The 23796-nt window shown below is 46.4% G+C and overlaps 1 protein-coding gene and 1 pseudogene across 1 annotated transcript in view; both read right to left on the bottom strand.

The window, feature by feature from the left end:
• Positions 1 to 23796, bottom strand: part of LOC147112873 (gamma-aminobutyric acid receptor subunit rho-2-like) — a 73588-nt gene that overhangs the window by 7923 nt on the left and 41869 nt on the right. Inside the window, exons 7-8 of the mRNA XM_085997637.1 lie at positions 15450 to 15602; positions 14621 to 14817 (exon numbers count right to left, since the gene is read on the bottom strand). Coding sequence (XP_085853763.1) covers positions 14621 to 14817; positions 15450 to 15602 — 350 coding nt within the window. The remainder of the gene's footprint in view (positions 1 to 14620; positions 14818 to 15449; positions 15603 to 23796) is intronic.
• On the bottom strand, positions 19359 to 23796 carry LOC147112874 (NADH dehydrogenase [ubiquinone] 1 alpha subcomplex subunit 11 pseudogene; annotated as a pseudogene).

Below are 23796 nucleotides of genomic sequence, written 5' to 3'. Positions count from 1 at the left end.
CCCAGTCTCAGCGCCTCTGGCCCCGACTTCTGACCGGCTCTTTTCCCCGGCCGTGGTCGAGTTCTCCGCCCTTATATCCTCCGTTTTTCCCTCCCCTACTTCACAGCCAACGTGGCCGACTTGCTGCTCGTCGCTGATCGGCTTACCCACCACCGTGATAGAAGGGATGATCACTGCCTGTTGCTGATGGAAGGCTTCGTGTCAGGATTCTTCCTTTGCTCTTCAGACCCGCGTCTTTTCTCAGCAGGATGATGAGGGCGGATGCCTCCTCTCAACGCCCGTCAAACTGCCTTGGATGTATCTCTGCCGCAGGGTAAGATCGTACTCGTCGCCACTGTTAAGTCTGTGTGTTATAGTGAGAATTACTACACAGACCACAAGAGTAAATTTGAACAGGTCTTTACTAGTCGAAGGTCAGGGCTGAACTACCCAATAAATCATTACACAGCACTTATATACCGGTGTGGTCACCACCGGTATTACAGTATACAGCAGCCAAGATAAAGTAGTGCATCTCTTAAAATAGTTCTCTTAAAGGTGGAACGGTTACATACACCACACTTGCCGTGTGCAGATCGTTCCTGGCTGCCATTTCTCTGTGCGGTAGTCCCGGGCCAAAACTGGTTGACCTATCTTAAAACTCCTGGTTGGCCTTTCATTCATATTCTGAAACTGCCTGTTCTCCACATCTCTTTTGATGTTTGGCTTAACCAAATCCAAGCGGCATCTTAGTCTTCGATTGAAGAACATCATGGCTGGAGTTTGGTTGGTAACCGCATGTGTCGCATTCCGGTAGGCAAACAAGAAGTTATCCACCTTGTGTTGTAGGGGTATGTCTTCATTACACATTGCCTTGATAGCCTTCTTGAATGTTTGAACGAACCTCTCAGCCAATCCATTGGTGGCTGGATGATATGGGACGGATGTGTAATGCTTAACACCATTGTTCTTTAAGAACCTCCGGAACTCTTCAGACACAAACTGTGGTCCATTGTCGGAGCAAATCTGTTCAGGCAGCCCATTTCTGGCGAATATGGTTCGTAAGACTGTGATGGTTTTTTCTGTGGTGGTTGAGGACATTTTTATTACCTCTGGCCACTTTGAATGTGCATCCACCGCAATTAAAAACATCGAGTCCATAAATGGACCAGCAAAGTCGATGTGTACCCTTTGCCATGGAGATGAGGGCCACTCCCATGGATGTAGAGGGGCTTGTGGTGGGGCATTTTGGACCTTCTGGCATCCTGTACAGCTCTTGGTCATCTCTTCGATTTCTCTATCGATTCCCGGCTGTAGTGTATGTGCCTTTAAGAGCCCCCTGTGTACTGTAATGCCGGTAATGGCCACTCGGGCTATATAAGCCTGTATATAGTGTTGTATCAGTTAGTTCACCTCCAGACTTTGTTCAGTAAACACCTGTGAAACCAACTCCTGCCTTCAGTGTCTCTATTAACACACGGATACAACAGTGGCGACGAATTGGAAACGGACTTACCTGCAATTCGGCAGCACCTCAAGGACATCGATTCCTCAGACGTCCAAAGTCGAAGAAAAGCAAGAAAAAAAAAGTGGTTTCACCAGCTAGCCGAGCTGGTGGCAGGTACTGCAATAATCCTTCCTGGGCGGGCTGGGGCTCCATCGGCTGGCTCTGCGGCGAGGCCAAGCAGCGAAGGCGGAGGCAAGCAGAAACAGACGGGGGGGAGCACTCGGGAGACGGCCGGCGCTGCAAAGCAGGTCGGTGTTCGGACCTAGCAGAGGGGGGGAAAAGTCCCAGAGAGTCCGGCGGGAACGAGTCACCACCTGTAAATAATTTTTTTTTTTTAAAACACGGAAAACAGCGTTGTCAGCAGCAGCAGCGGCGGGGAAGCGCCATATCTTTTCTGCAGGAAAGAAAGAAAAGCGCGGGAAGCGCCATTTTTTTTCCAGGATGCCTAAGGCTGGCAATATTGGTGCTTTCGATAACGATATAGAGAATTGGACCACATATGTGGAAAGAGTGGAGGTATATTGCACAGCAAATGGAATAGAAAATGATAAAAAGGCGTCAGTACTTCTAAATCTAATGGGCGCAAAGACATACGGGCTGTTACAAAACTTAATCACTCCAGCCAAACCAAAGGACACGAATTTTAAGGAAATTGTTGATACCCTACAGGAGCACTTAAACCCAACACCGCTGCTGATAGCGGAACAATTCAAATTCTTCAAGAGGAATCAGCACAAGAATGAAAGTAACGCTGATTACCTCACCGAATTAAGAAAGCTATCCAAGCACTGCCAATTCGGGGCAGGACTGGCAGATTCTGTTCAAGACAAATTCGTCTGCGGTCTCCTAAGTGAAGGAACACAGAAAAGGCTGCTTTCTGAGAAAGATTTGACACTGGACAAGGCTTTCAGTATGGCTGTATCATACGAAGCAGCCGCAAGAGGAGCTGCAGAGATACAGCAAAAGACACAGGACTTCGGCACCCATGAAATGACACAGGGTTTCGAGAGATGTTATCGCTGCGGCAGATCCACCCATGACCAGAGGGACTGCTGGTTCAAGGACAAAGCATGCAGGCAATGCGTAAAGATTGGACACATTGCACGGGTATGTCGATCTGGACAAAAAAAATCCACGGTCAGGAAAAAAAAAAATCAATAATGAAAAGTACAGAAAGGTACAAATGATGATGGACAGTAGCGCCGAAGACCAGAAGAGCGATAGCGACTCCGGAAACAAGAGACTAAGCTGTCTCAAATTACATACTGTAATTGCCAAAGAAGATTACCAGACCATTTGGGTTACCCTCACGATAGCAGGGTCCCCAGTTAAAATGGAGCTAGATACAGGATCAGCTCTGACCGTCATAAATTGATGGGATTACGAGCGGCTATTTCCGCATATACCTTTAAAAGACACATCCATTATCTTGAAAACATATATGGGGCAGAAAGTATACCCCAAAGGAAAAATAAGGGTGCCTGTTGTATACAACGGCAAGGAAATACAGAAGTTGTATTTATACGTTCTACAAGATGGTGGTCCACCGCTGTTGGGACGTGAATGGATCAGGAAGATACGTTTAGACTGGCACTCCATTCAGGCACTGACGGTGACCAGTAAGAAAAAAAATGATGATGACATCATACCTGAACGATTAAAAGACATCTTGGCCAACGCCAAGGAAGTGTTTCAAGAGAAACTAGGAACCTTGAAAGGCATCACCGCCTCAATAAAAGTGGAAGATGCAGCAATTCCCAAGTTTTTTAAGGCAAGGCCGGTGCCATACGCAATTCGTCCAGCAGTCGAGGCAGAGCTGGAGGATTTGGAAAAGGCAGGCGTATTATCCAAGATAGATTGGAGCGAGTGGGCAACACCCATCGTCCCAGTCATGAAGAAAACGTTGAATAATGATAAATCTGAAGAACAGAGAAAAATTCGCATCTGTGGGGACTTCAAGGTGACTGTAAACCCGGTCCTTCACATGGTACAGTATCCTCTTCCGAGGATAGAAGATATTTTCGCCTCACTATCTGGAGGGAAACGTTTCACCAAAATTGACTTGGCACAGGCATATCTACAGATGGAGGTTGAAGAGGCCTCTAGAAAGTATCTCACGATAAATACACACAAAGGCCTGTACCAGTACAATCGACTGGTTTTCGGAGTAGCATCAGCTCCAGCTATCTGGCAAAGAGCTATGGAGCAAGTCCTCCAAGGGATTCCGGGGACTCAATGCTACCTAGACGACATCCTTGTAACAGGAGAAAATGACAACGAGCACCTTGCCAATTTGGAGCAGGTGCTCACTAGGCTGAGAGAACGGGGCCTACGAGCAAATCGCCCCAAGTGCGAATTTTTCCAGAAACAAATATCATATTGTGGCCACATAATTAATAAGGAAGGGTTGCATAAGTCACCTGAAAAAATTGAAGCGGTCATAAAAGCCCCAGCACCTGAAAATGTTTCACAATTAAGGTCGTTCCTGGGATTGATAAATTACTATCATAAATTTTTACCGAACTTATCAACTCTTCTGCACCCTCTTAATGAACTGCTACAAACAGGAGTAATTTGGAAATGGAGCGAAGACTGTAAACGTGCCTTCCATAAATGCAAAGACTTAATCACGTCCAAGGAAGTTTTGGCTCATTACAACCCATCACTGCCAATCAGACTGGCGTGCGATGCATCCCCTTACGGCGTAGGAGCGGTATTATCGCATAGATTCCCTGATGGCTCGGAACGGCCAATAGCTTTTGCGTCACGCTCATTGAACTCAGCTGAGCGTAACTATGCCCAAATCGACAGGGAAGCACTCAGCCTGGTATGGGGAGTGAAGAAATTCAACCATTACCTACACGGACAAAAATTTACCTTGTTGACTGACCATCAACCCCTCATCTCCATATTCAACCCTAAAAAGGGTGTTCCCATTATGACAGCACAAAGGCTACAGCGGTGGTCCCTTTCTCTAGGGGCACACCAATATGACATAGAATACAAAGGATCAAAACAGCATGGGAATGCTGACGGTTTATCGCGCCTACCGTTGCCAACGGTAGAAGAGGCACCTACAGTAGACCCAGTGGAGATGTTCCACTCTACCATAGCCGAATGTCTACCAGTAACAAATTCTGCCATTGAAAGGGAAACGAGAAATGACCCGACTCTCTCACAAGTCTACGATTTAACAGTGAAGGGATGGCCAGCACATGGCGAACCACTGTTGCCAGCATTCTCGCAAAGAAGAGAACAGCTGTCAGTGTGCCGAGGAACCTTGATGTGTGGATCCAGAGTGGTGATTCCACCCAAACTCCAGGATAAAGTTCTAAAGGAGCTTCACGAGGGGCATCTGGGTGGAGTGAAAATGAAGAACCTAGCCAGGGCATTTGTATGGTGGCCAGGTATCGATGGAGACATCGAAGAAATGACCAAGAGCTGCCTAGGATGCCAGAAGGTCCAAAACACTCCACCACAAGCCCCTCTACATCCATGGGCGTGGCCCTCATCTCCCTGGCAAAGGGTACACATCGACTTTGCTGGTCCATTTATGGACTCAATGTTCTTAATCGCGGTTGATGCACACTCCAAGTGGCCGGAGGTAATAAAGATGTCCTCCACCACTACGGAAAAAAACATCACAGTATTAAGGACCATATTTGCCAGGAATGGGCTGCCGGAACAGATCTGTTCTGATAATGGACCGCAATTTGTGTCCGAAGAATTCAGGAAGTTCTTAAAAAACAATGGGGTTAAGCACTACACGTCCGCCCCATACCATCCCGCCACCAATGGATTAGCTGAAAGGTTTGTCCAGACCTTCAAGAAGGCCATAAAGGCCATGGGTAATGAAGACATAAAACTTCAGCATAAGGTAGATAACTTCTTGTTTGCATACAGGAATGCAACACATATGGTTACAAACCAAACTCCCGCCATGATGTTCTTCAATAGAAGCCTAAGATGCCGGCTGGATTTGATCAAGCCAAACATCAGAAGGGACGTGGAGAACCGGCAATTTCAAGGCATGAATGAAAGGCCAACTAGAACCTTCCAGATAGGTCAACAAGTTTTGGCCCGGGACTACCGTATCGAAAAATGGCAGCCTGGAACTATTTGCACACGACTAGGACCGCTGATGTATACCGTGGACATTGGTGAAAGCATAATAAGGCGCCATGCTGACCAGATCATAGAGTCATCCGAAAAGGGACAACCTACACCACAACTCTATACGCCTAATGGTGAAGTAGAGATACCCATAGTATCTACCTCCGATCCGGTGATACTGGAACCAGATGAACCCGACACTGGCATTCAAGCCGAATCAGCCTTGCCAAAAGAACCTACTACACCACCAGAAACTACTACACCACCGAGGCGTTATCCGGACTGAGTCAGGAAGCCTCCAGAGAGACTGACTTATAATTGATTAACTGCAGCAATGTGTAGATTATTGTTCTTGTAACATGTAATTAATGATTACTTAAAATATTATGTACTGGTTGGCTAAAAGGGGAGGAATAATTGTAGTGTATGTGCCTTTAAGAGCCCCCTGTGTACTGTAATGCCGGTAATGGCCACTCGGGCTATATAAGCCTGTATATTGTGTTGTATCAGTTAGTTCACCTCCAGACTTTGTTCAGTAAACACCTGTGAAACCAACTCCTGCCTTCAGTGTCTCTATTAACACACGGATACAACACCGGCCACCACACAAACGCGCTGGCTAAGTTCTTCATTTTTACCCCTCCCAGATGACCCTCATGAAGCTCATTGAGCACTCTATCCTTCAATTTGGGTGGAATTACTACTCTGGATCCACACATCAAGGTTCCTCGGCACACTGACAGCTGTTCTCTTCTCGGCGAGAATGCTGGCAACAGTGGTTCGCCATGTGCTGGCCATCCCTTCACCGTTAAATCATAGACCCTGGAGAGTGTCGGGTCATTTCGTGTTTCCTTTTCTATGTTTGCATTCGTCACAGGTAGACATTCGACTATGGTCGAGTGGAATATCTCCACAGGATCCACTGCAGGTGCTTCTTCCACCGCCGGCAACGGTAGGCGCGACAATCCATCAGCATTCCCATGCTGTTTAGTTCCTTTGTACTCGATGTCATATTGGTGTGCCCCTAGGAAAAGGGACCAGCTCTGTAGCCGTTGTGCTGTCATTATCGGGACGCCCTTCTTAGGGTTGAAAATGGAGACAAGAGGTTGATGATCAGTTGGTAGAGTAAATTTCTGTCCGTGCAGGTAGTGATTGAACTTCTTCACCCCCCACACCAGGCTGAGGGCCTCTCTGTCAATCTGGGCATAGTTACGCTCGGCTGCAGTTAACGAGCGTGACGCAAAAGCTATCGGCCTCTCTGAACCATCAAGGGATTTATGTGACAATACCGCTCCAACGCCGTAGGGAGACGCATCACATGCCAGTCTTATCGGTAGTGATGGGTTGTAGTGAGCCAATACGTCTCTTGAAGTGATCAGGCCTTTACACTTCTGAAAGGCCCGCTTACATTCATCGCTCCATTTCCATGCTACTCCAGTTTGTAGCAGGGCGTTCAGTGGGTGCAGAATTGTGGACAAATTTGGCAAAAACTTATGGTAGTAATTCACCAATCCGAGGAATGACCTCAGTTGCGACACATTTTCAGGCGCTGGAGCCTTAACTACCGCTTCAATTTTGTCAGGGGACTTATGTAACCCCTCTTTATCAAACACGTGGCCACAATAAGATATTTGTTTCTTAAAAAACTCGCACTTGGGGCGATTGGCTTGTAGCCCATGGTCTCTTAGTCTAGTGAGCACCTGCTCTAGGTTGGCAAGGTGTTCACTGTCATTTTCACCTGTCACTAGGATGTCGTCCAAGTAACACTGAGTCCCCGGAATCCCTTGCAGGACTTGTTCCATCGCTCTTTGCCATATAGCTGGAGCTGATGCAACTCCGAATACCAGTCGATTATACTGGTAAAGACCTTTGTGAGTGTTTATCGTGAGATATTTCCTAGAGGATTCTTCAACCTCCATCTGCAAATATGCTTGCGCTAGGTCAATTTTTGTAAAACGTTTCCCTCCAGATAGTGAGGCAAAAATATCTTCTATCCTCGGAAGAGGATACTGTACTGTGTGAAGGACTGGGTTCACAGTCACCTTGAAGTCCCCACAGATGCGAACCTTCCTTGGCTCCTCAGACTTATTGTTTAACGTTTTCTTCATGACAGGAACGATGGGTGTCGCCCACTCGCTCCAGTCTACCTTAGTTAGCACGCCTGCATTCTCCAGATTCTCCAGCTCTGCCTCAATGGCTGGGTGAATTGCATACGGTACCGGTCTTGCTTTGAAAAACTTGGGAATTGCATTCTCTTCTATTTTTATCGAGACGGTTACGCCTTTAAGAGTTCCCAGTTCTTGTTGAAGTGTCTTCGCGCACTTCCCACCCGCGTTGCTGCCAACGCCACTCTCCGCGGTCCCCGTGGCAAACTGCAGCTCCTCGCGGCTTTCTGCGCTTCTAATTTCTTTTATTTTAATTACTGTTCCCGTCATCAGAGCAGACCCTATGGGACACTTTCCTCCCTCTTCTCGGGTCTGTACGCTGCCCGGCTTCGTAGCACCGGCCGCGCCCTGTGTGCTCCACCCTCTCTCTCTCTCTCCTCTTCCCGACAACGCTGCTCGGCCCCGTTGAAAAGCCACCCGATCGAGCTCTAGCTCGCCGCAGCCCAGGAAGGATCAGTGTACTACCTGCCACCAGCCCGATTAGCTGGAACACCATAGACTGGATAACCAAGCCCAGCTCTCGACAGCCTCTCCTGCAAATCTTCGAATTCGATGAATCAGAGGGCGGTTGCCCACGGTCGACGCCCGTTTCTGTTCATTTTTTTTTCTTTTTGGATTTCTTCCTTCTGGCCTCGACCTCTAACAACTTCGCTTCAGGGATGGATCCCCGTGAGGTGGTGCAGAACTGTAGGTAAGTTCGGATCTGTTCGTCGCCAGTGTAACGTCCGTGTGTAATTGAGACACGGACTGCAGGAGTTGGTTATAACAGGTGTTTACTGAATGGAGACAAAACTGGAATTACTATACAAAGTTAATGGACAGGCTTATATACCTGTACTACTGGTACTGCAGTATACAGGGGCTGCAGAATATAGTTCCTTCTTCAAAGTACATACACTACAACACCACTCCATTTGGCCGCCACCCCAGCAGAAGAGCTGTACAACAGCAGCCATCAGGCGACCAGGAAAATTGTCAAGCACACTATTGGTGTGCTCAAACAGCGCTTCCGCTGTCTAGACCATTCGGGGGGAGCCCTGCAGTACTCGCCGGAGCAAGTGGGTCACATCGTCGTCGTCTGCTGCATGCTCCACAACTTGGCGATTCGACGCACCCAGCTAATGCCAGCTGTCCCTCAAGATCCAGCAGAGCAGGCGGATGCGGAGGAGGAGGACGAGCAGGCGGACGAGGAGGAGCATGCGGACGAGGAGGAGGAGGAGGAGGAAGATGGGAGGGCTCCTGAAAGTGGAAGGGCCATCCGTCAGAGGCTCATCAGGACTCGGTTCGAGGCCCCTCTGGCGGAATGATGGGTGTCATTCGTCCTGCGCACTTCGGATCTTTCAAAGCCTCAAGGCCAGCATGACTGTAAATAGTAACGTGTAACATTGCAAATTAAAACTTTTCTTTATTGTCAAACAAGTCCTTCCTTCCAGCATAACGTCGTCATGTCAACAGAAACCATAACTAACAAAATAACAGTTAACTCTTCGGCAAAGCCGCAAAACTAAACAAACCATTTCCAACAATCACAACAGGTGAGGGAGTCCTTGAATTTGGAGGAAGAAACGTCTCAGCACCTCCCTCTACTGCTGGCCCCTTGATGGAGAACGACTTCTCTTTCGCGGTCGGCCCCTTCCCTCCCTGCTGCTCCTACGTAATTGAACCCCAGTGGCGGGGTCAAGGCTGGGGGACGCCTGCTGACTGTGTGGAAGCGCAGAAGCCCCTGAGGGACGGCCTGGACGACCTCTGGTCTTGGAGGGTGCGGACGCAGGCTGCTTGATCGGAGCATGGCTGGAAGCAGTGTGCCCTGCAGGTGGTGGCAGCTGCACTGCAGACGTACCAGCGGTGGCATGAGCAATGGTCACCTGCCGAGAGAGGACACCTGCACCATGGTCGGACGACACACTGACTCTCTGAGGGGACCGGTTCGGCTCATCCGCCACAATCGACTGCTCCACTGATTCCTGGCCTTCACACAGAATCACAGAGAAACCCCACAGTGCAGATAGAGGCCATTTCGGCCCATCGAGCCTGCACCGACACATATCCCACCCGATCCCCGTAACCCCTACACCAATACATATCCCACTCTATCCCCGTGTATTTAATCCCCCTACCACTAAGGGTCAATTTATCATAGCCAATCAACCTAACCCGCACATCTTTGGACTGTGGGAGGAAACCGGAGCACCCGGAGGAAACCCACGCAAACACGGGGAGAATGTGCAAACTCCACACAGACAGTCACCCGAGGCCAGATTCGAACACGGGTCCCTGGCGCTGTGAGGCAACAGTGCTAACCACTATGCCACCGTGCTGCCTTGTATGATACTGGAAGGGCCCGGGGTGATCCTAGCTGATGCAGATAGGGTGGCTGCAGTGAGAGTTCACGTTGCCTCAATCTGGGTGTGGACGAGGCCAGCAAGTGACTGCGTGGCAGCAGTGAGGACCTGTGTGGCAGGTGCCAGTGCTTCGGAGAAGCCCTGGACAGTTCTTTCTATTGCTTCGGGCAAGGCTGGAGCAGTCCGTTCCACTGCCTCGGACAAGCCCTGGACAGACCTTTCCAGGGATTGTCCGAAGCTCTGAACAGTCCTTTCCATAGCAGCCTCGAAGCCCTGGACAGTCCTCTCCATTGCTGCCCCGAAGCCCTGGACAGTCCTCTCCATTGCTGCTCCAAAGTCCAACACACTCTTTGCCAGTGTTTCTATCGACTGAGGCATCCTACCCACTGCAGCCATCAGCTCAGTGTGCCTGAGCTGGGCCTGGGTGCTCATTTCAGCCAGGCTACACACCTCCTCTGTACTCTGTGCAGCAGTCATCACTCCCTGCCTTGCCCTCCGGGGAGCCGGTGGCCGAACTTGCCTCCCTCCCTCGCGTTGCTGCAGGCCGCTTGTTCCGGCAACTGGCTCATCATCAGAGCCCCCCCCACTCCCCTCCAGGGAACTACTATCCCCAGTCTGCAGATGTGTAGGCTCCCCTGAGGTTGGAACGGATGCTCCGGCTTCCTCCTGATCCTCGCCTCCGGAGGCACTGGCAGCTTCAGGGCGCAGATCCCGAGTTGGTGATGCAGCATCTGAAAGCAGGGAGGTGGAAGAGTGGCTTTAGCAAAAGGACAGATTGGCGGCAAGGCATGCCAGATTGCGGCAAGGCTCTGACATGGCTGCACACTGAGAAAGCATGCTGGCGGGGGGACCAAGTGGAAGGAGACAGCTGAAAAAGGTGAGAGCCTTACCCTCGCTGTCGACAATGGGGTCGGCAGCTGCAGTGGTAACAGGACCACTCAGACGTCCTCCAAGAATCTGGTGCACTCTCTCCTCGAGATCCGTGAGAGTGACCACTTGTGGAGGTCTGCCACCGGTTCGACGCTGGTCCTTGCGGATCGTCGCCAGCTTGGACTGCAGGGGAAAGAAGGGGAAGTTCTGTTACATGATGCCTTGAGAGATCATCTGATGCCCCCCATGGTGCAAGAGCCCTTACATGATGCCTTGAGTCAAATGTCCATGTGTGTGCCCAGAAAGGGCCATGGGTGCTTGCTGCCAGATGGCCATTGGGGCATCATGGCAACAGGGTGCGTGAAGTCAGGTGCAGATGGAGGGAATCAGAAGTTTGCTAAACCATCACTCACCCTAACGATCCGTGTGAGGTCGTTGAATTTCTTCCTGCACTGAACAGGGCTCCTGGTCGCCATGCTGCTGGAGTTGACCCTCTGAGAAACATCCCTCCAAGCTCGGCGGTACTCCTTTTGATTCAGCCTCCTGCCATTGTCAGGATACAGAACATCTCGACGGCGCTGCACTGCGGACACCAACTGGTCCAGAGCCTCAGTGCTGAAGCGCTCTGCTCTCTGTCTCACCTTCTCCATCCTGACCAAGTTTTTTGCGCCAGAGAAGGGCGAGCGCCGATTCTGAGGCCTACAGGGCGTTGAGTGTGGAAGCTGAGGCTGACTGACCCACCCCTTTAAGAGCCGGCCGGCGCCTGGAAGTCTCGTGGTTATCGGTAATTGAGATCACCTGCGCTGCGCCCGTCCGCGCCGATATTGGGTAGCGCCGGAAGTTTTGTGCCTTAGGAGGCCCGTGCAACGTCTGAATTCGCGCCTCAATCCCCTTTGGGGGCGATGCAACCCAATATCGCACCAGGCGGCGATAAATTTCGTCTGGCTATAAACTTTGCGCAGCGCCAGTTCTAACGCCTCAAGCGGGGCTATACCCAATTTCTAGGCCCTTGTACTGTAAATAGAAATTGTGGCAGAAGACTGGAAAGCTGCCAATGTAACACCGCTCTTCAAAAACATAAAAAGGGATAAACCAGACAACTATAAACCAGTCAGCCTAACATCTGAAGCAGGTAAACTTCTAGAGACCATAACACGGGATAACTTGTAAAGACATGGATTTGTAGAAAACAAGATCTGTCTGACAAATTTAAGATAGTTCTTTGAGAAACTAATGGAGAAACTCGAAAGTCCCATTCACCTATCACCCCTGAGCTTGCTGACCTACATTGGCTCCTGGTCAGACAACACCTCAATTTTAAAATTCTCATCCTTGTTTTCAAATCCCTCCATGGCCTTGCCTCTTCCTATCTTTGTAGCCTCCTTCAGCTCTACAAGCCTTTGGGATCTCTGCGCTCCTCCAATTTTGGCCTCTTGTGCATCCCCGATTTTAATCGCTCCACCACTGGTGGCCATACCTTCAGCTGCCTAGCTCCTAAGCTCTGGAATTCCCTCCCTAAAACTTGCCACCTCTATCTCCTTCTTTAAGATGCTCCTTAAACCTTCCTCTTTGTCCAAGCTTTTGGCCATCTGTCCTAATATCTCCTTATTTGGCTCAGTGTCAAATTTTGTTTGATAATCGCTCCTGTGAGGTGCTTTGGGACATTTTACTATGTTAAAGGCGCTATATCAATGCAAGGTGTTGTTGTTGCATTGATAAAGAAAATGCTGTGGATGTGGTGTATGGATTTTCAAAAGGCATTTGTTAAGGATAATGGTTATAGAACCGAAAGCAGAGAGTAGTGACCAATGGATGTTTTTCAGAGTGAATCAATGTAAGCAGTGGTGTTCCCCAGGAATCCACTGCTCTTCTGAATAGATATACAGTATATATAAAATCTGGACTTGGGTAGAGTGGGCACGTTATCTACATTTTGCAGATAACACAAAAAAATGGAGCATGCTTAACTCGGAAGAGGACTGTAAGCAACTTTAGGAAGACATAGATACCGGATAAAGAAAATCTAAAAGGAAAGGGAGATGGGACTGTGGTTAGCTCTTTCTTAGAACCTCCACAGAAGCGATAGGCCAAATGGCTTCCTGTGCTATAAAAGTGCATGGTTCCGTGAAGTGGGATACAGCACAACTGGATGAAAATAACAGTATGCTTGAACCCTAAAGCCATTCAGCACTCCTACGGCACCAGTGCGAATCTTCCCACTCCCCACACCTTCTATTATTGTAGACTCTCTGAGTGTAATTGACAAATTTTGCCAAATTTCAGCAGCTTTGTGCAATGTCATTTTGTGTACCCACTAGAACCTAGGTTTGAACATGCTCAAACACACTACACTTAGGACATTTCCAGCAAATGCAGAGATAAAGGGGAAGAAATTCCATGGAGCTGTTGCACCGGTGGAATGTGACGGGGCTGGATGTCTGTAAGTTTATGGAAGAGAAGCAAGAGGAAAGCTTTTCCTCATTTTCAGTGACTTTGAGACACTTGGCGACGAGCTTGGATTGGTTAACTGGTGTTATTGTACAACCAACTATTTACAATAAATGTGTTACCATGAGTGTGAAACAATGCCAATTGGCAAATTGGAAAAGCTAGGCTAATGTCCCCTCTTCCGCCAGTGGAATCCAATGAGGGAATTTTTCTTGACGTGCTGTTTTTCTTAAAAATGATAACAACTTCTGCCTGCCACTTTCACCCAAATCCTGAGGACAGTGTCGTTTAAATAATCGGTGCAGGCACCCGCACCTATAGTGGTGAAACAAAGGCACTCATCTACAGAAGTACTGGATCTGGGGCCAATGCCCTGCCAGTCAGAGAGGGAACCCGAGGTCCGGATCGGGCAAAAGAAAAAGAAGCAATAATCTTTTTAACTTCCAGTCAAGAAGCAGAGGGGCCACTCAGATCGAGCATCTTTGAATCTACAGACCCCAGTTAAAGCCCACAAAAGGGACCTACACACGCTCTTAGCACATATAAGTTCCACTGGGCCTCTCAGGGGTGCTGCAGGTGGAATCTAAGGGAAGCCCAAGATCACCTCTGGAAATGTCCCAAACTGCAGGTGCACCATAGCAGGAGTGAGCAGAGGAAGAGCCCGCCTGCCTGGTGCACAATTTGTTCGACATTTAAAGAGGGGCGGAAATTGGGTGCCAACCAAATTCCCCCACCAGAATTAAGACAGATTCTGGTTCTCCCATGATTCGTGCAATTTCTGGACTAAAATGTTCTTCCCATCAGTCCAGTCTGGATTTCAACACAGGTCCCAGAGGTGACAGGAAAATCTGCCCATCACCGAATCTCCATACTGACCTTAAAAAGAGTCTTTAAGCTCTATAATGTCTGTGGATCACCAGAGCACGACAGTGATAGAAATAAACTTGGGCAGAGGTAGAGTGGGGCAAGGCCATGGAGGGATTTGGAAACAACGACAAGGATTTTGAATTCAGTGCATCACGGGATAAAGAGCCAGTGATGGGTTAGTGGGTCTTAGTCCAGAACAGGATGTAGGCAGCAGAGTACATACAAAGGTAAAAATCTGGCATTGCAAATAAAAAAATCAGATGTGTGAAGTCTTTGATCACTGCAGGTGAACACTGTCAATTATACTGATGTGTGCTGTTTGATCTCACCTTTTGTCGGAGTTTTCTTTCTTTCCTCTCTTGTACTGTAGTCAGGTAATTCACGGCTGCGTACTGCAGCACTGAGAGAAAGACAAACACAAAACTAACCCACAGGTAAATGTCCACAGCTTTAATATACGACACCCGTGGCATGGAAGCATTCACACCCGTGATGATGGTGGACATAGTTAGAACTGTTGTTATACCTAGAATTACAGAAAATTTAAAAAATGTTGTGTCATTCTACCCGAATAATCTTCAAACAGTTGTTACCTTAATTTTTTTTAAAGGTTTAAAAAAAATTGCAGATATTTCTCCATCAATTAGGTTCATCCCTATTGGTGTTTCTTGATGGACTATATTTACCCTTACCTCATCCCACAGTTTATAAATACACCAATTTCTAAATATTTTTAAAGTAAGAGAATGCATGGTTTTGGAAATAAATCTTATCAATGAAGCAAGGGTTAGGACACCAAGAACTAATTGTCTTTGAATGAGGTTTGGTAAGGTTTTGAATTTTTCCAGAGGGAGCAAAGTAAAACATTCAGAATTGAGCTTTCACATTGCCAATGAATTGCAGAAGAGAATTTCTTTTAGCAGGTTTTCATCAAGTTGTGTAGTGATGGGCTTGGCTAAAATTGGATCAAAGTCAACTGAGCCATTCCTCCCAGGCTCTTTTCACATCCCTATAGTAAAGATAAATGTTATAATGCCTTCTGCTTGACATCTGACTGTCTCTGTTTGTAACTATAGTTTTAGTTTATTTAGTGACATACATAATTGTACAAAAAGGGCGCTTGTTAATTGACCTTATTAAAATTACATCTTTGCTTACCTAATGAAACTCTGGCTGGTACAGCTCGGCGATCAATCCAGAATGACACCCAGGACAACATGACCATCAGAGTCGCTGGGAAGTAGGTTTGCAGCAAAAAGAAGAAAATGTGCCGGCGCAAGGTGAAGTTAATGTACAGACGATTGTACCAACCTATTTGTGAAAGCAGATATTTATCAGTATGCATTTACATGCACTTACCAAAGAAAATGTTGCCTTGTTGGACTTGAAAAGCACACTACATTTATGAAGGAACCAATGATGTTTCAACAATGAAACCTTAAAACAAATTTACAACACGACTGTCGTGTCTATATACCAATTAATTCCACACTCGGCAGAAAACTTACTAGCTGAGCCACTGGGATAGGGATATCGTATTTTTAAGAAGAATTTTACCCAAGTAGTGCCTGATCTCCCTGGAACTACCAGCTTTTTTTTTGTTGCCATTTCCGAAGCTGGGTAGCACTGAAATATGACATTTTGACTCTCAGGTACCACCCATTCCTCATGCTCACTGCTTACAGAGAAGCAGCAGTGGCTGCTGGCAGCTGAGAGTGAGTTGTTCAAGCAGCCGGACTAGAAATGGCAAGAATGTGGAGGCCTTAATCAGGAAAAAAGTCACCAATGTGGAGAGAAGATGCTGTCGTGTTCATAAGACTAAGCTTGGCAGGGGGAAGGGCACCAGCATATAGGAGAAGAATAAGGTGCATAAAAGAGTGAGTGTGTTGGATAGTACTAGAGAAGATAGTACTAGAGGCGGTAGTAGTAGCATATTAGATAGGAGCAGGCTAACAAAGACTACGAAAAATTCAAAAATGGGTTTAGAATGCATGTACGTAAATGCACAAAGTGTGATGAATAAGGTTGGTGAGCTACAAGCACAATTAGCCGTGTGGCAATATGATGTTCTGGCAATAACGGAAACGTGGCTTAAAAATGGTGAGGACTGGGCACTTAATATTCAAGGGTACAAGGTGTTCAGAAAAGATAGGGAAGGAAAAAAGGGAGGTGAGGTGGCAGTGCTGATTAAGGAAGACGTAGTGTTGGAAAGGGAGGATGTTCTTGAGGGGACAAGGACAGAATCCATTTGGTTAGAGTTGAGGAGCAAAAAGGGTATGATCACGCTATTGGGGGTATACTATCGGCCTCCAAATAGTGAGAGGGAGGTAGAGGAGCAAATCTGCAGGGAAATCAGAGATATGCAAGAGCTATAGAGTGGTGATATTGGGGGACTTTAATTATCCAAATATTGATTGGGTTAATGCTAGGGTAAAGAGAAAGGAGGGGGATGAATTTCTGAAATGTGTTCAGGAGAATTTCCTTGACCAATATGTTCTTGGTCCAACTAGGAAGGAGGCATTGCTGGATCTGGTGCTGGGGAATGAGCTGGGCCAGGTCAACCAGGTGTCTGTGGGAGAACACTTGGGTACGAGTGATCATCGTATCATAAGATTTAGATTAGCAATGGAGAGGAGCAAGGAACAATCTAGAGTGAAACTTCTAAACTAGTATAGGGCTAATTTCAATGGGATGCGAAAGGATCTAGCCAGGGTAAAATGCAACCAAAGATCAACAGGAAAAACAGTAACGGAACAATGGGTGATCTTTAAGGAGGAGATGTTCCAAGTACAGGCTAGGTACATTCCAACAAGAGGGAAGGGTAAGGGAACCAAAGCAAGGGCTCCTTGGATGACAAGGGAGATAGAGAAGATGATGAAACAAAAAAAGAGGGTGTATAATGCATGTCAGGTGAATTCTTCAAGGGAGAACCAGACCAAATACAATAAGTTGAGAAGGGAAGTGAAGATGAAAATAAGATTGGCAAAGAGAGAATATGAGAGTAGAATGGCAGTTAACATAAAAGGGAACCCAAAAATCTTCTACCGGCTTGTAAACAGTAAGCGGGTCATAAGAGGCGGGGGTGGGGCCTATTAGAGACAAAGAAGGTGATATATGCTTAGAGGCGCAGGGCAAGGCTAGTATACTCAATGAGTACTTTGTATTGGTGTTTACTAAGGAAGAGGATGCTGACAAAATATCGGTAGAAGTGGAAAAGGTAGAAGCAATGGAAGGGGTGAAAATTGATAGACAGGATGTACTAGAAAGGTTGGGTATGCTTAGAGTGGACAAGATGCCTGGTCCAGATGGCTTGCATCCCAGGTTGCTATGGGAATTGGGGGAGGAGATAGTGGAAGGGCTTGCCATCATTTTCCAATCTTCCCTAGATGCGGGGGAGGTGCCTGAGGATTGGAAAGCAGCAAATGTGACACCATTGTTCAAGAACGGGTGTAAGGGCAATCCTAGTAACTACAGGCCGGTCAGTTTAACATCAGTGGTGGGTAAAGTTTTAGAAACAATAATCAAGGAAAAAATTAATGGGCACTTGGAGAGGTTTAAGCTAATTAAGGAGAGCCAACAGAGATTTGTAAAAGGCAGATCGTGTTTGACTAATCTAATTGAATTTTATGATGAAGTAACAGAGAGGATTGATGAAGGGAATGTAATGGATGTTGTTTACATGGATTTTCGAAAGGCGTTTGACAAAGTGCCACATAGAAGGCTGGTTAACAAAATTGAGGCTCATGGAATAGGTGGGTCAGTGGCAGCTTGGTTAAGGAATTTGCTTAAGGACAGAAAACAGCGAGTTATGGTAAATGACTGTTTTTCAGACTGGAGGATGGTAGAGAGTGGTGTTCCCCAAGGGTCAGTGCTGGGGCTACTGCTTTTTTTAAAATATATATATATATATATATATATATATATATATATATATGACCTGGATATTGGAACACAGTAGCATTTCTAAATTTGCCGATGACGCCAAACTTGGGGGTGTGGCAAACAGTGATGATGATGCCAATCGACTGCAACAGGACATAGAAAGGCTAGCAGAATGGGCAGACAAGTGGCAGATGGAATTTAATACAGAGAAGTGTGAGGTGATGCATTTTGGCAGAAGGAACAGGGAGAGGCAATATACACTTAAGGGCACAGTTTTAAAGAGTGTGCAGGGACAGAGGGACCTGGGAGTTAATGTGCATACGTTCTTGAAGGTGGCGGGACATATTAAGAGTGGTTAGCAAAGCATATGGGATCTTGGGCTTCATATAGAGGTATTGAGTACAAAAGTAGAGAAGTTATGCTGAACCTTTATAAAGCGCTGGTTAGGCCACAACTGGGATATTGCATCCAGTTCTGGTCACCACACTTTAGGAAGGATGTGAAGGCCCTCGAGAGGGTGCAGAAATTATTTACCAGAATGGTACCAGGGATGGGGGATCTTAGCTACAAGGACAGGTTGGCGAAGCCGGATTTGTTTTCATTAGAGCAAAGAAGGTTGAGGGGTGATTTGATAGAGGTGTACAAGATTATGACGGGTTTGGATAGGCTAGATGGGGAAAGGCTGTTCCCACTAGTTGATGGTACAAGGACTAGAGGACACAGATTTAAGGTTTTGGGCAAGAGATACAGGGGGGACGTGAGGAAAAACCTTTTTATGCAGCTAGTGGTGATGACCTGGAATTCACTGCCGACGGAAGTGGTGGAAGCGGAGTCACTCAATGTTTTCAAGGGGAGACTGGATAGGCACTTGAGGGAAATAAACTTGCAGGGCTACGGGAATAGAGCGGGGAATGGGACTGACTGGATTGGTCTACAGAGAGCCGGCACATCTTGGTGGGCTGAATGGCCTCCTTCTGTGCCTCTGTGCCTCTATGACTCTATGACTCGTCCTTTCCACTTTAGGAGAGTCAGGTTTAAGAGTCAGCTGACAAAGCGACAAAGGAATCTTTTAAACACAGTCACAAAAACAATGAGGTGGTATAAATGAAACTAAAAGTGAGGTTATTTTTGTTTTAAAAAATCCATTTAAAACCAAGACAACCTCTAGTCTAGTTTTGAGGCCACCATATGTTATGATCATAAAATATAAAAACTCAACAAAGCAATTTATTTTTTTTACAATAGGGAGTGGGCAATGTATTCTGACATGAATTCCCCAGGATAAGCTTATTGTAGGGCCTTATACAGAGATAATCCTTTAATGCCAATACATCCAGTCATAACACTTTAAGTAAAAGTAATTCAGCAATTCTATCATGTCAGCTGGATATGTTAATTCAGCTTATTGCATAGACAGTAATTCCTCAAAATGAGTGGTCTTTTAAATATATAGTTATAATTTTGGGGAAATAAATAAACTAGCAGACAGAAAAAAATTGGAAAAAAAATCATGCTCCAATTATTCCAAAAATGTATCCAAGTCGGAAATGTTCAGCTTGACCAAAAGAACTACACTTTTCAGGATTAAAAAAAAGAGAAGCTGGGCCCTGACATCCCACAGGGACTCTCCAAATCTTTCGCTGTAAATCCAGTGCGAGATCAGCCGATCCCCCTGGGATACGGCATTAAGCGCCATTTTCAACCGTTTACTCTGCTTCTCTGGGGATTCTGTTAGTCTTCCACCAGGGTTACAGTGGGCGGCTGAGAAAACCGCCACTGCATTTCCGAGCCCTGGTGTTCAATCACATGACTTACTTTGATGCAGTTAGTGAATTACAAATTGTATCACAGGGAAACTCTGCTAATGTCTTTAATCCCTAAGAATATGTGTCACATTACAGAAGTATCAGCAGTTCATTCTCAAAGAAAACAAACATCAACAACTACGGTGTTTGTCTACTTTGGGTGTCATTCATTTTAATCTCCAGTGCCACGCAATTGTCTTAAAATATTTTTTATCCTCAATGTATTTGTAGGAGTAAAAAATCATTAACTTCAGGGATTCCAGCTGTGTTAAGAGTTTCCCGGATTGTCCTTCAAAATAAGAAAAATGTTGTCCCTAATTGATACTCAATCTGAATGAATCCTCTTGTGAAAACAGGATTTTTCACTCTCCTCTCACCTCAAAGGTGCATCTGAATGGAAAATACTTTACATGACTGCACTAACATATTTTGAATATGGTGCTTGTGCTTGGAGAGGCATTTCAGCAGCAGCAGTGGGGGAATATATCTGTTCAAAACTTCTTCTTGGCTCCCACTGTTATAAAGAGATTCACGTTTTCCCATGGAAGTCCATGCTTGTGTATTTGTGCCACTGGCATCCACTTCTCACCTAAGTTTCCTCCAATCACCGATTAGATATTATATTCTCCACTCGTTTTTTCAGAATTTACATTTTTTATATTGGACAGGATACATTATATTACAATATTTTGCTCCGCTTCAGCTGTTTTCAAAATCTGAGAGGACCGGATATGCAGCAACTTTCCACCTTGCCCATCTTTGTGTGAGCAGCAAGTGCTCCGAGTCAGGCAGGCTGTGGTGCCAGTCACATAGCTGTGAGCTCGCACTCCGAGGGGGACTCCCGAAACACAACCTCCTATGAATTAATTCATTGGATCATCTTTGGTTCCTCGGTGAGGTGCAGTTAGACAGATGGTTATTCCAAAAATTGCAGCAAGTGCAGCCATAGTGAAGGTGCCATTGGTTGCTCTCTGCATGGCTTCCACATCTTTTTTAGGTGGGAATGCAACAATATGATAGGCTGAGCCAACGAGGTCGAGATCGGCCCCGAGCCGTGTAGGCCCCCAGGTTTTGTTCAGACACTCATTTCCATCTTCTGAGGCTTCTTAAATCCCCACGCTGCACAAATAATGCTCATTTCTTCCAAGCATCAGACAGAACCGTAGAATCATAGAGCGCAGAAGGAGGCCATTTGGCCCACTACGCCTGTTCCAGCTCTTTGAAAGAGCTGTCCAATTAGTCCCACTCCCCTGCTCCCTCCCCATAGCCCTGCAAATTTCTCTTTTTCAAGTATTTATCCAATTCCCTTTTGAATGTTACTATTGAATCTGCTTCCACCACCCTTTCAGGGAGAGCAGTCCAGATCATGATAATTTGCTGAGTAAAAAAAAAAAAAAATTCTCATTTCCCCCCTGGATTTTTTGCCAGTTATCTTAAAATCTGTCTCCTCTGGTCACCGACCCTCCTGCCAGTGAAAACTGTTTCTCCCCATCCAATCTATCAAAACCCCTCCCGATTTTCTCTCCACAGGTTTGTTGCTAATCTTCATATCTAGTGGCTGGTAGAGAAGTAATTCAGCTCATACATCCAAGGGAATGCTTGTAACTGGCAAAACTGTTGCCAGAACTAACACATGTTCTTGTTAGGAGTCAGCCACCAATCACTTTAAGCTTTAGAGGATTCATTACTTTACTAAAGAGCCAGCACAGGTGCGATGGGCCAAATGGCCTCCTTCGGTGCTGTATCATTCTATGATTACTGAATTTTCATAGATGGGGCATTAGAAAAAGTTTCACTATTGAACAGAATTAGCACTGCAAAAAAGACCAACCCGTGTTATTTTTCATTTACAAATTAATTGCAGATTTTTGTACCGAAGCAGAGCTAAATCTGAATAATCACAAGAAATTTGCAATCCCTGACAAAAGGAACGTATTAACTTTAATATTCTGTACATAATTTTATGATGAAACATGTTAAATGTTATTGTAAAATGTATGGTCTATGGTCCTGTCCATAGGACTGGTCCACTGGCTTTTGACCTATGACACTATCATTTAAACGGGTTGTTGTCAGCAGCTTGGCTGACATCAAAACAGTTCATTTTACAGAAAAATCTGCAATAAAATCATAAGTAATTATTCAGTTGGTTGTACTCTTGGTGGAACTTGTATAGAATCATAGAATGGTTAGAGCACAGAAGGCGGCCATTCGGGCCATTGAGCCCGTGCCAGCTCTCTGCAAGAGCACTTCAGCTAGTCCCACTCCCCCGCCCTTTTCTTGTAGCCCTGCAAATTTTTTTCTTCAGATACTTATCCAATTCCCTTTTGAAAGCCATGATTGAGTCTGCCTCCACCACCCATTCAGGCAGTGCATTCCAGATCATAACCACTGGCTGCGTTAAAAAGATTTTTCTTACGTCTCCTTTGGTTCTTTTGCCAATCACCTTAAATCTGTGTCCTCTGGTTCTCGACCCTTCCGCCAATGGGAACAGTTTCTCTCTATCTACTCTGTCCAGACCCCTCATGATTTTGAACACCTCTATCAAATCTCCTCTGCTCCAAGGAGAACAACCCCAGCTTCTACAGTCTATCTACGTAACTGAAGTCCCTCATTGCTGGAATCATTCTCGTGAATCTTTTCTGCACCTTTTCTAAGGCCTTCACATCCTTCCTAAAGTGTGGTGCCCAGAATTGGACACTGTACTCCAGTTGGGGCCGAACCAATGTATTATACAGGCTCATCATAATTTCCACACTTTTGCACTCTATGGGCTGGATTTTGTTAATGTGGACGTGATGGAGGCAGGACTCCCACTTTTTGGGTTGTAGTCCCGCCTCCATCGATTTGTGGCCAACCCATGCGATTTTCCCTTGATTGACCTTGTTGAGCCCACCCAGCAGGCCAATTAAGGGACACCTGGTTACAGGTGACATCAGGGATTGACATTTCATCTGTCAAGAGCTTTTGACAGATGAAATATCAGCGTTTGACAGCTCTGTGAGGCTGTCAAACACTGACAATCTGACTTCTAACTGGAGTCCTTCTCCACAGACTCAGTTAAAAATCTCTCCAGAACAGAAAGCAGAATGCTGCAACTTTTGACAGCTCGCAGCCATTCTGCTTTCTGTGCCGGTGAGATGAGGGACTCCAGAGACCTGAAGGAAGGAAGCCTGCATTAGTAAGTAAAGGTAAGACTTATTTAAACACTTTACACACACCAAACACACTTACCGCTGCACTCATGCACCCATCACTCACCTGAACACCGAACATTTCGAACCCTCCAAGCCCTTCGGCTCGACGGTCCGCCTCGCTAACTTGGCGTGGTTTGGAGCCGTCGGGGAGCCCACACTTCAGGGCTAAAAAGTTAACTACCTGTTAACAGGCAGTTAATTGGCACTAATCCCCTTCCCGCCTCGGGGAGGCAGCTCCCAGCACAGGTCGGGTACCCGCCTCCTGGGAAACGGGCATGGAGGCGGGTTGGGGGCAGGAAGGGTTCGTGTCCCCCAATTCTGCAATTTTCAGAACCCACATGCCTCCATTCCCGCCTCCACGGCCCTGGGAAATTCGAGCCCTATGCCTTGATTTATGTAGCCCAGGATCCCGTAAGCCTTTTTAACTGCTTTCTCAACCTGCCCTGCCAATGATTTGTGCACACATACCCCCTTATGCTTATTTTTTAAATTGATTTTTCTGGTCTTCATGAGGAGGGAGTTAAAACTGAAGGATGAGTAAACCAGGGCTGCTTAGTTGTTCAGCTAGCTTTTAATTTCTCTGTGGGAAATCCAATTAAACTTGCTGAAATTACAGTTCAT

The sequence above is a fragment of the Somniosus microcephalus genome, chromosome 9 (genome assembly GCF_052327205.1).
Source record: "Somniosus microcephalus isolate GS21.2 chromosome 9, FLI_Smic_1.0, whole genome shotgun sequence".
Classification (NCBI taxonomy): domain Eukaryota; kingdom Metazoa; phylum Chordata; class Chondrichthyes; order Squaliformes; family Somniosidae; genus Somniosus; species Somniosus microcephalus.
The sequence above is the reverse complement of the archived record's forward strand: the minus strand, read 5'-3'. Positions and strand labels throughout refer to the sequence as shown.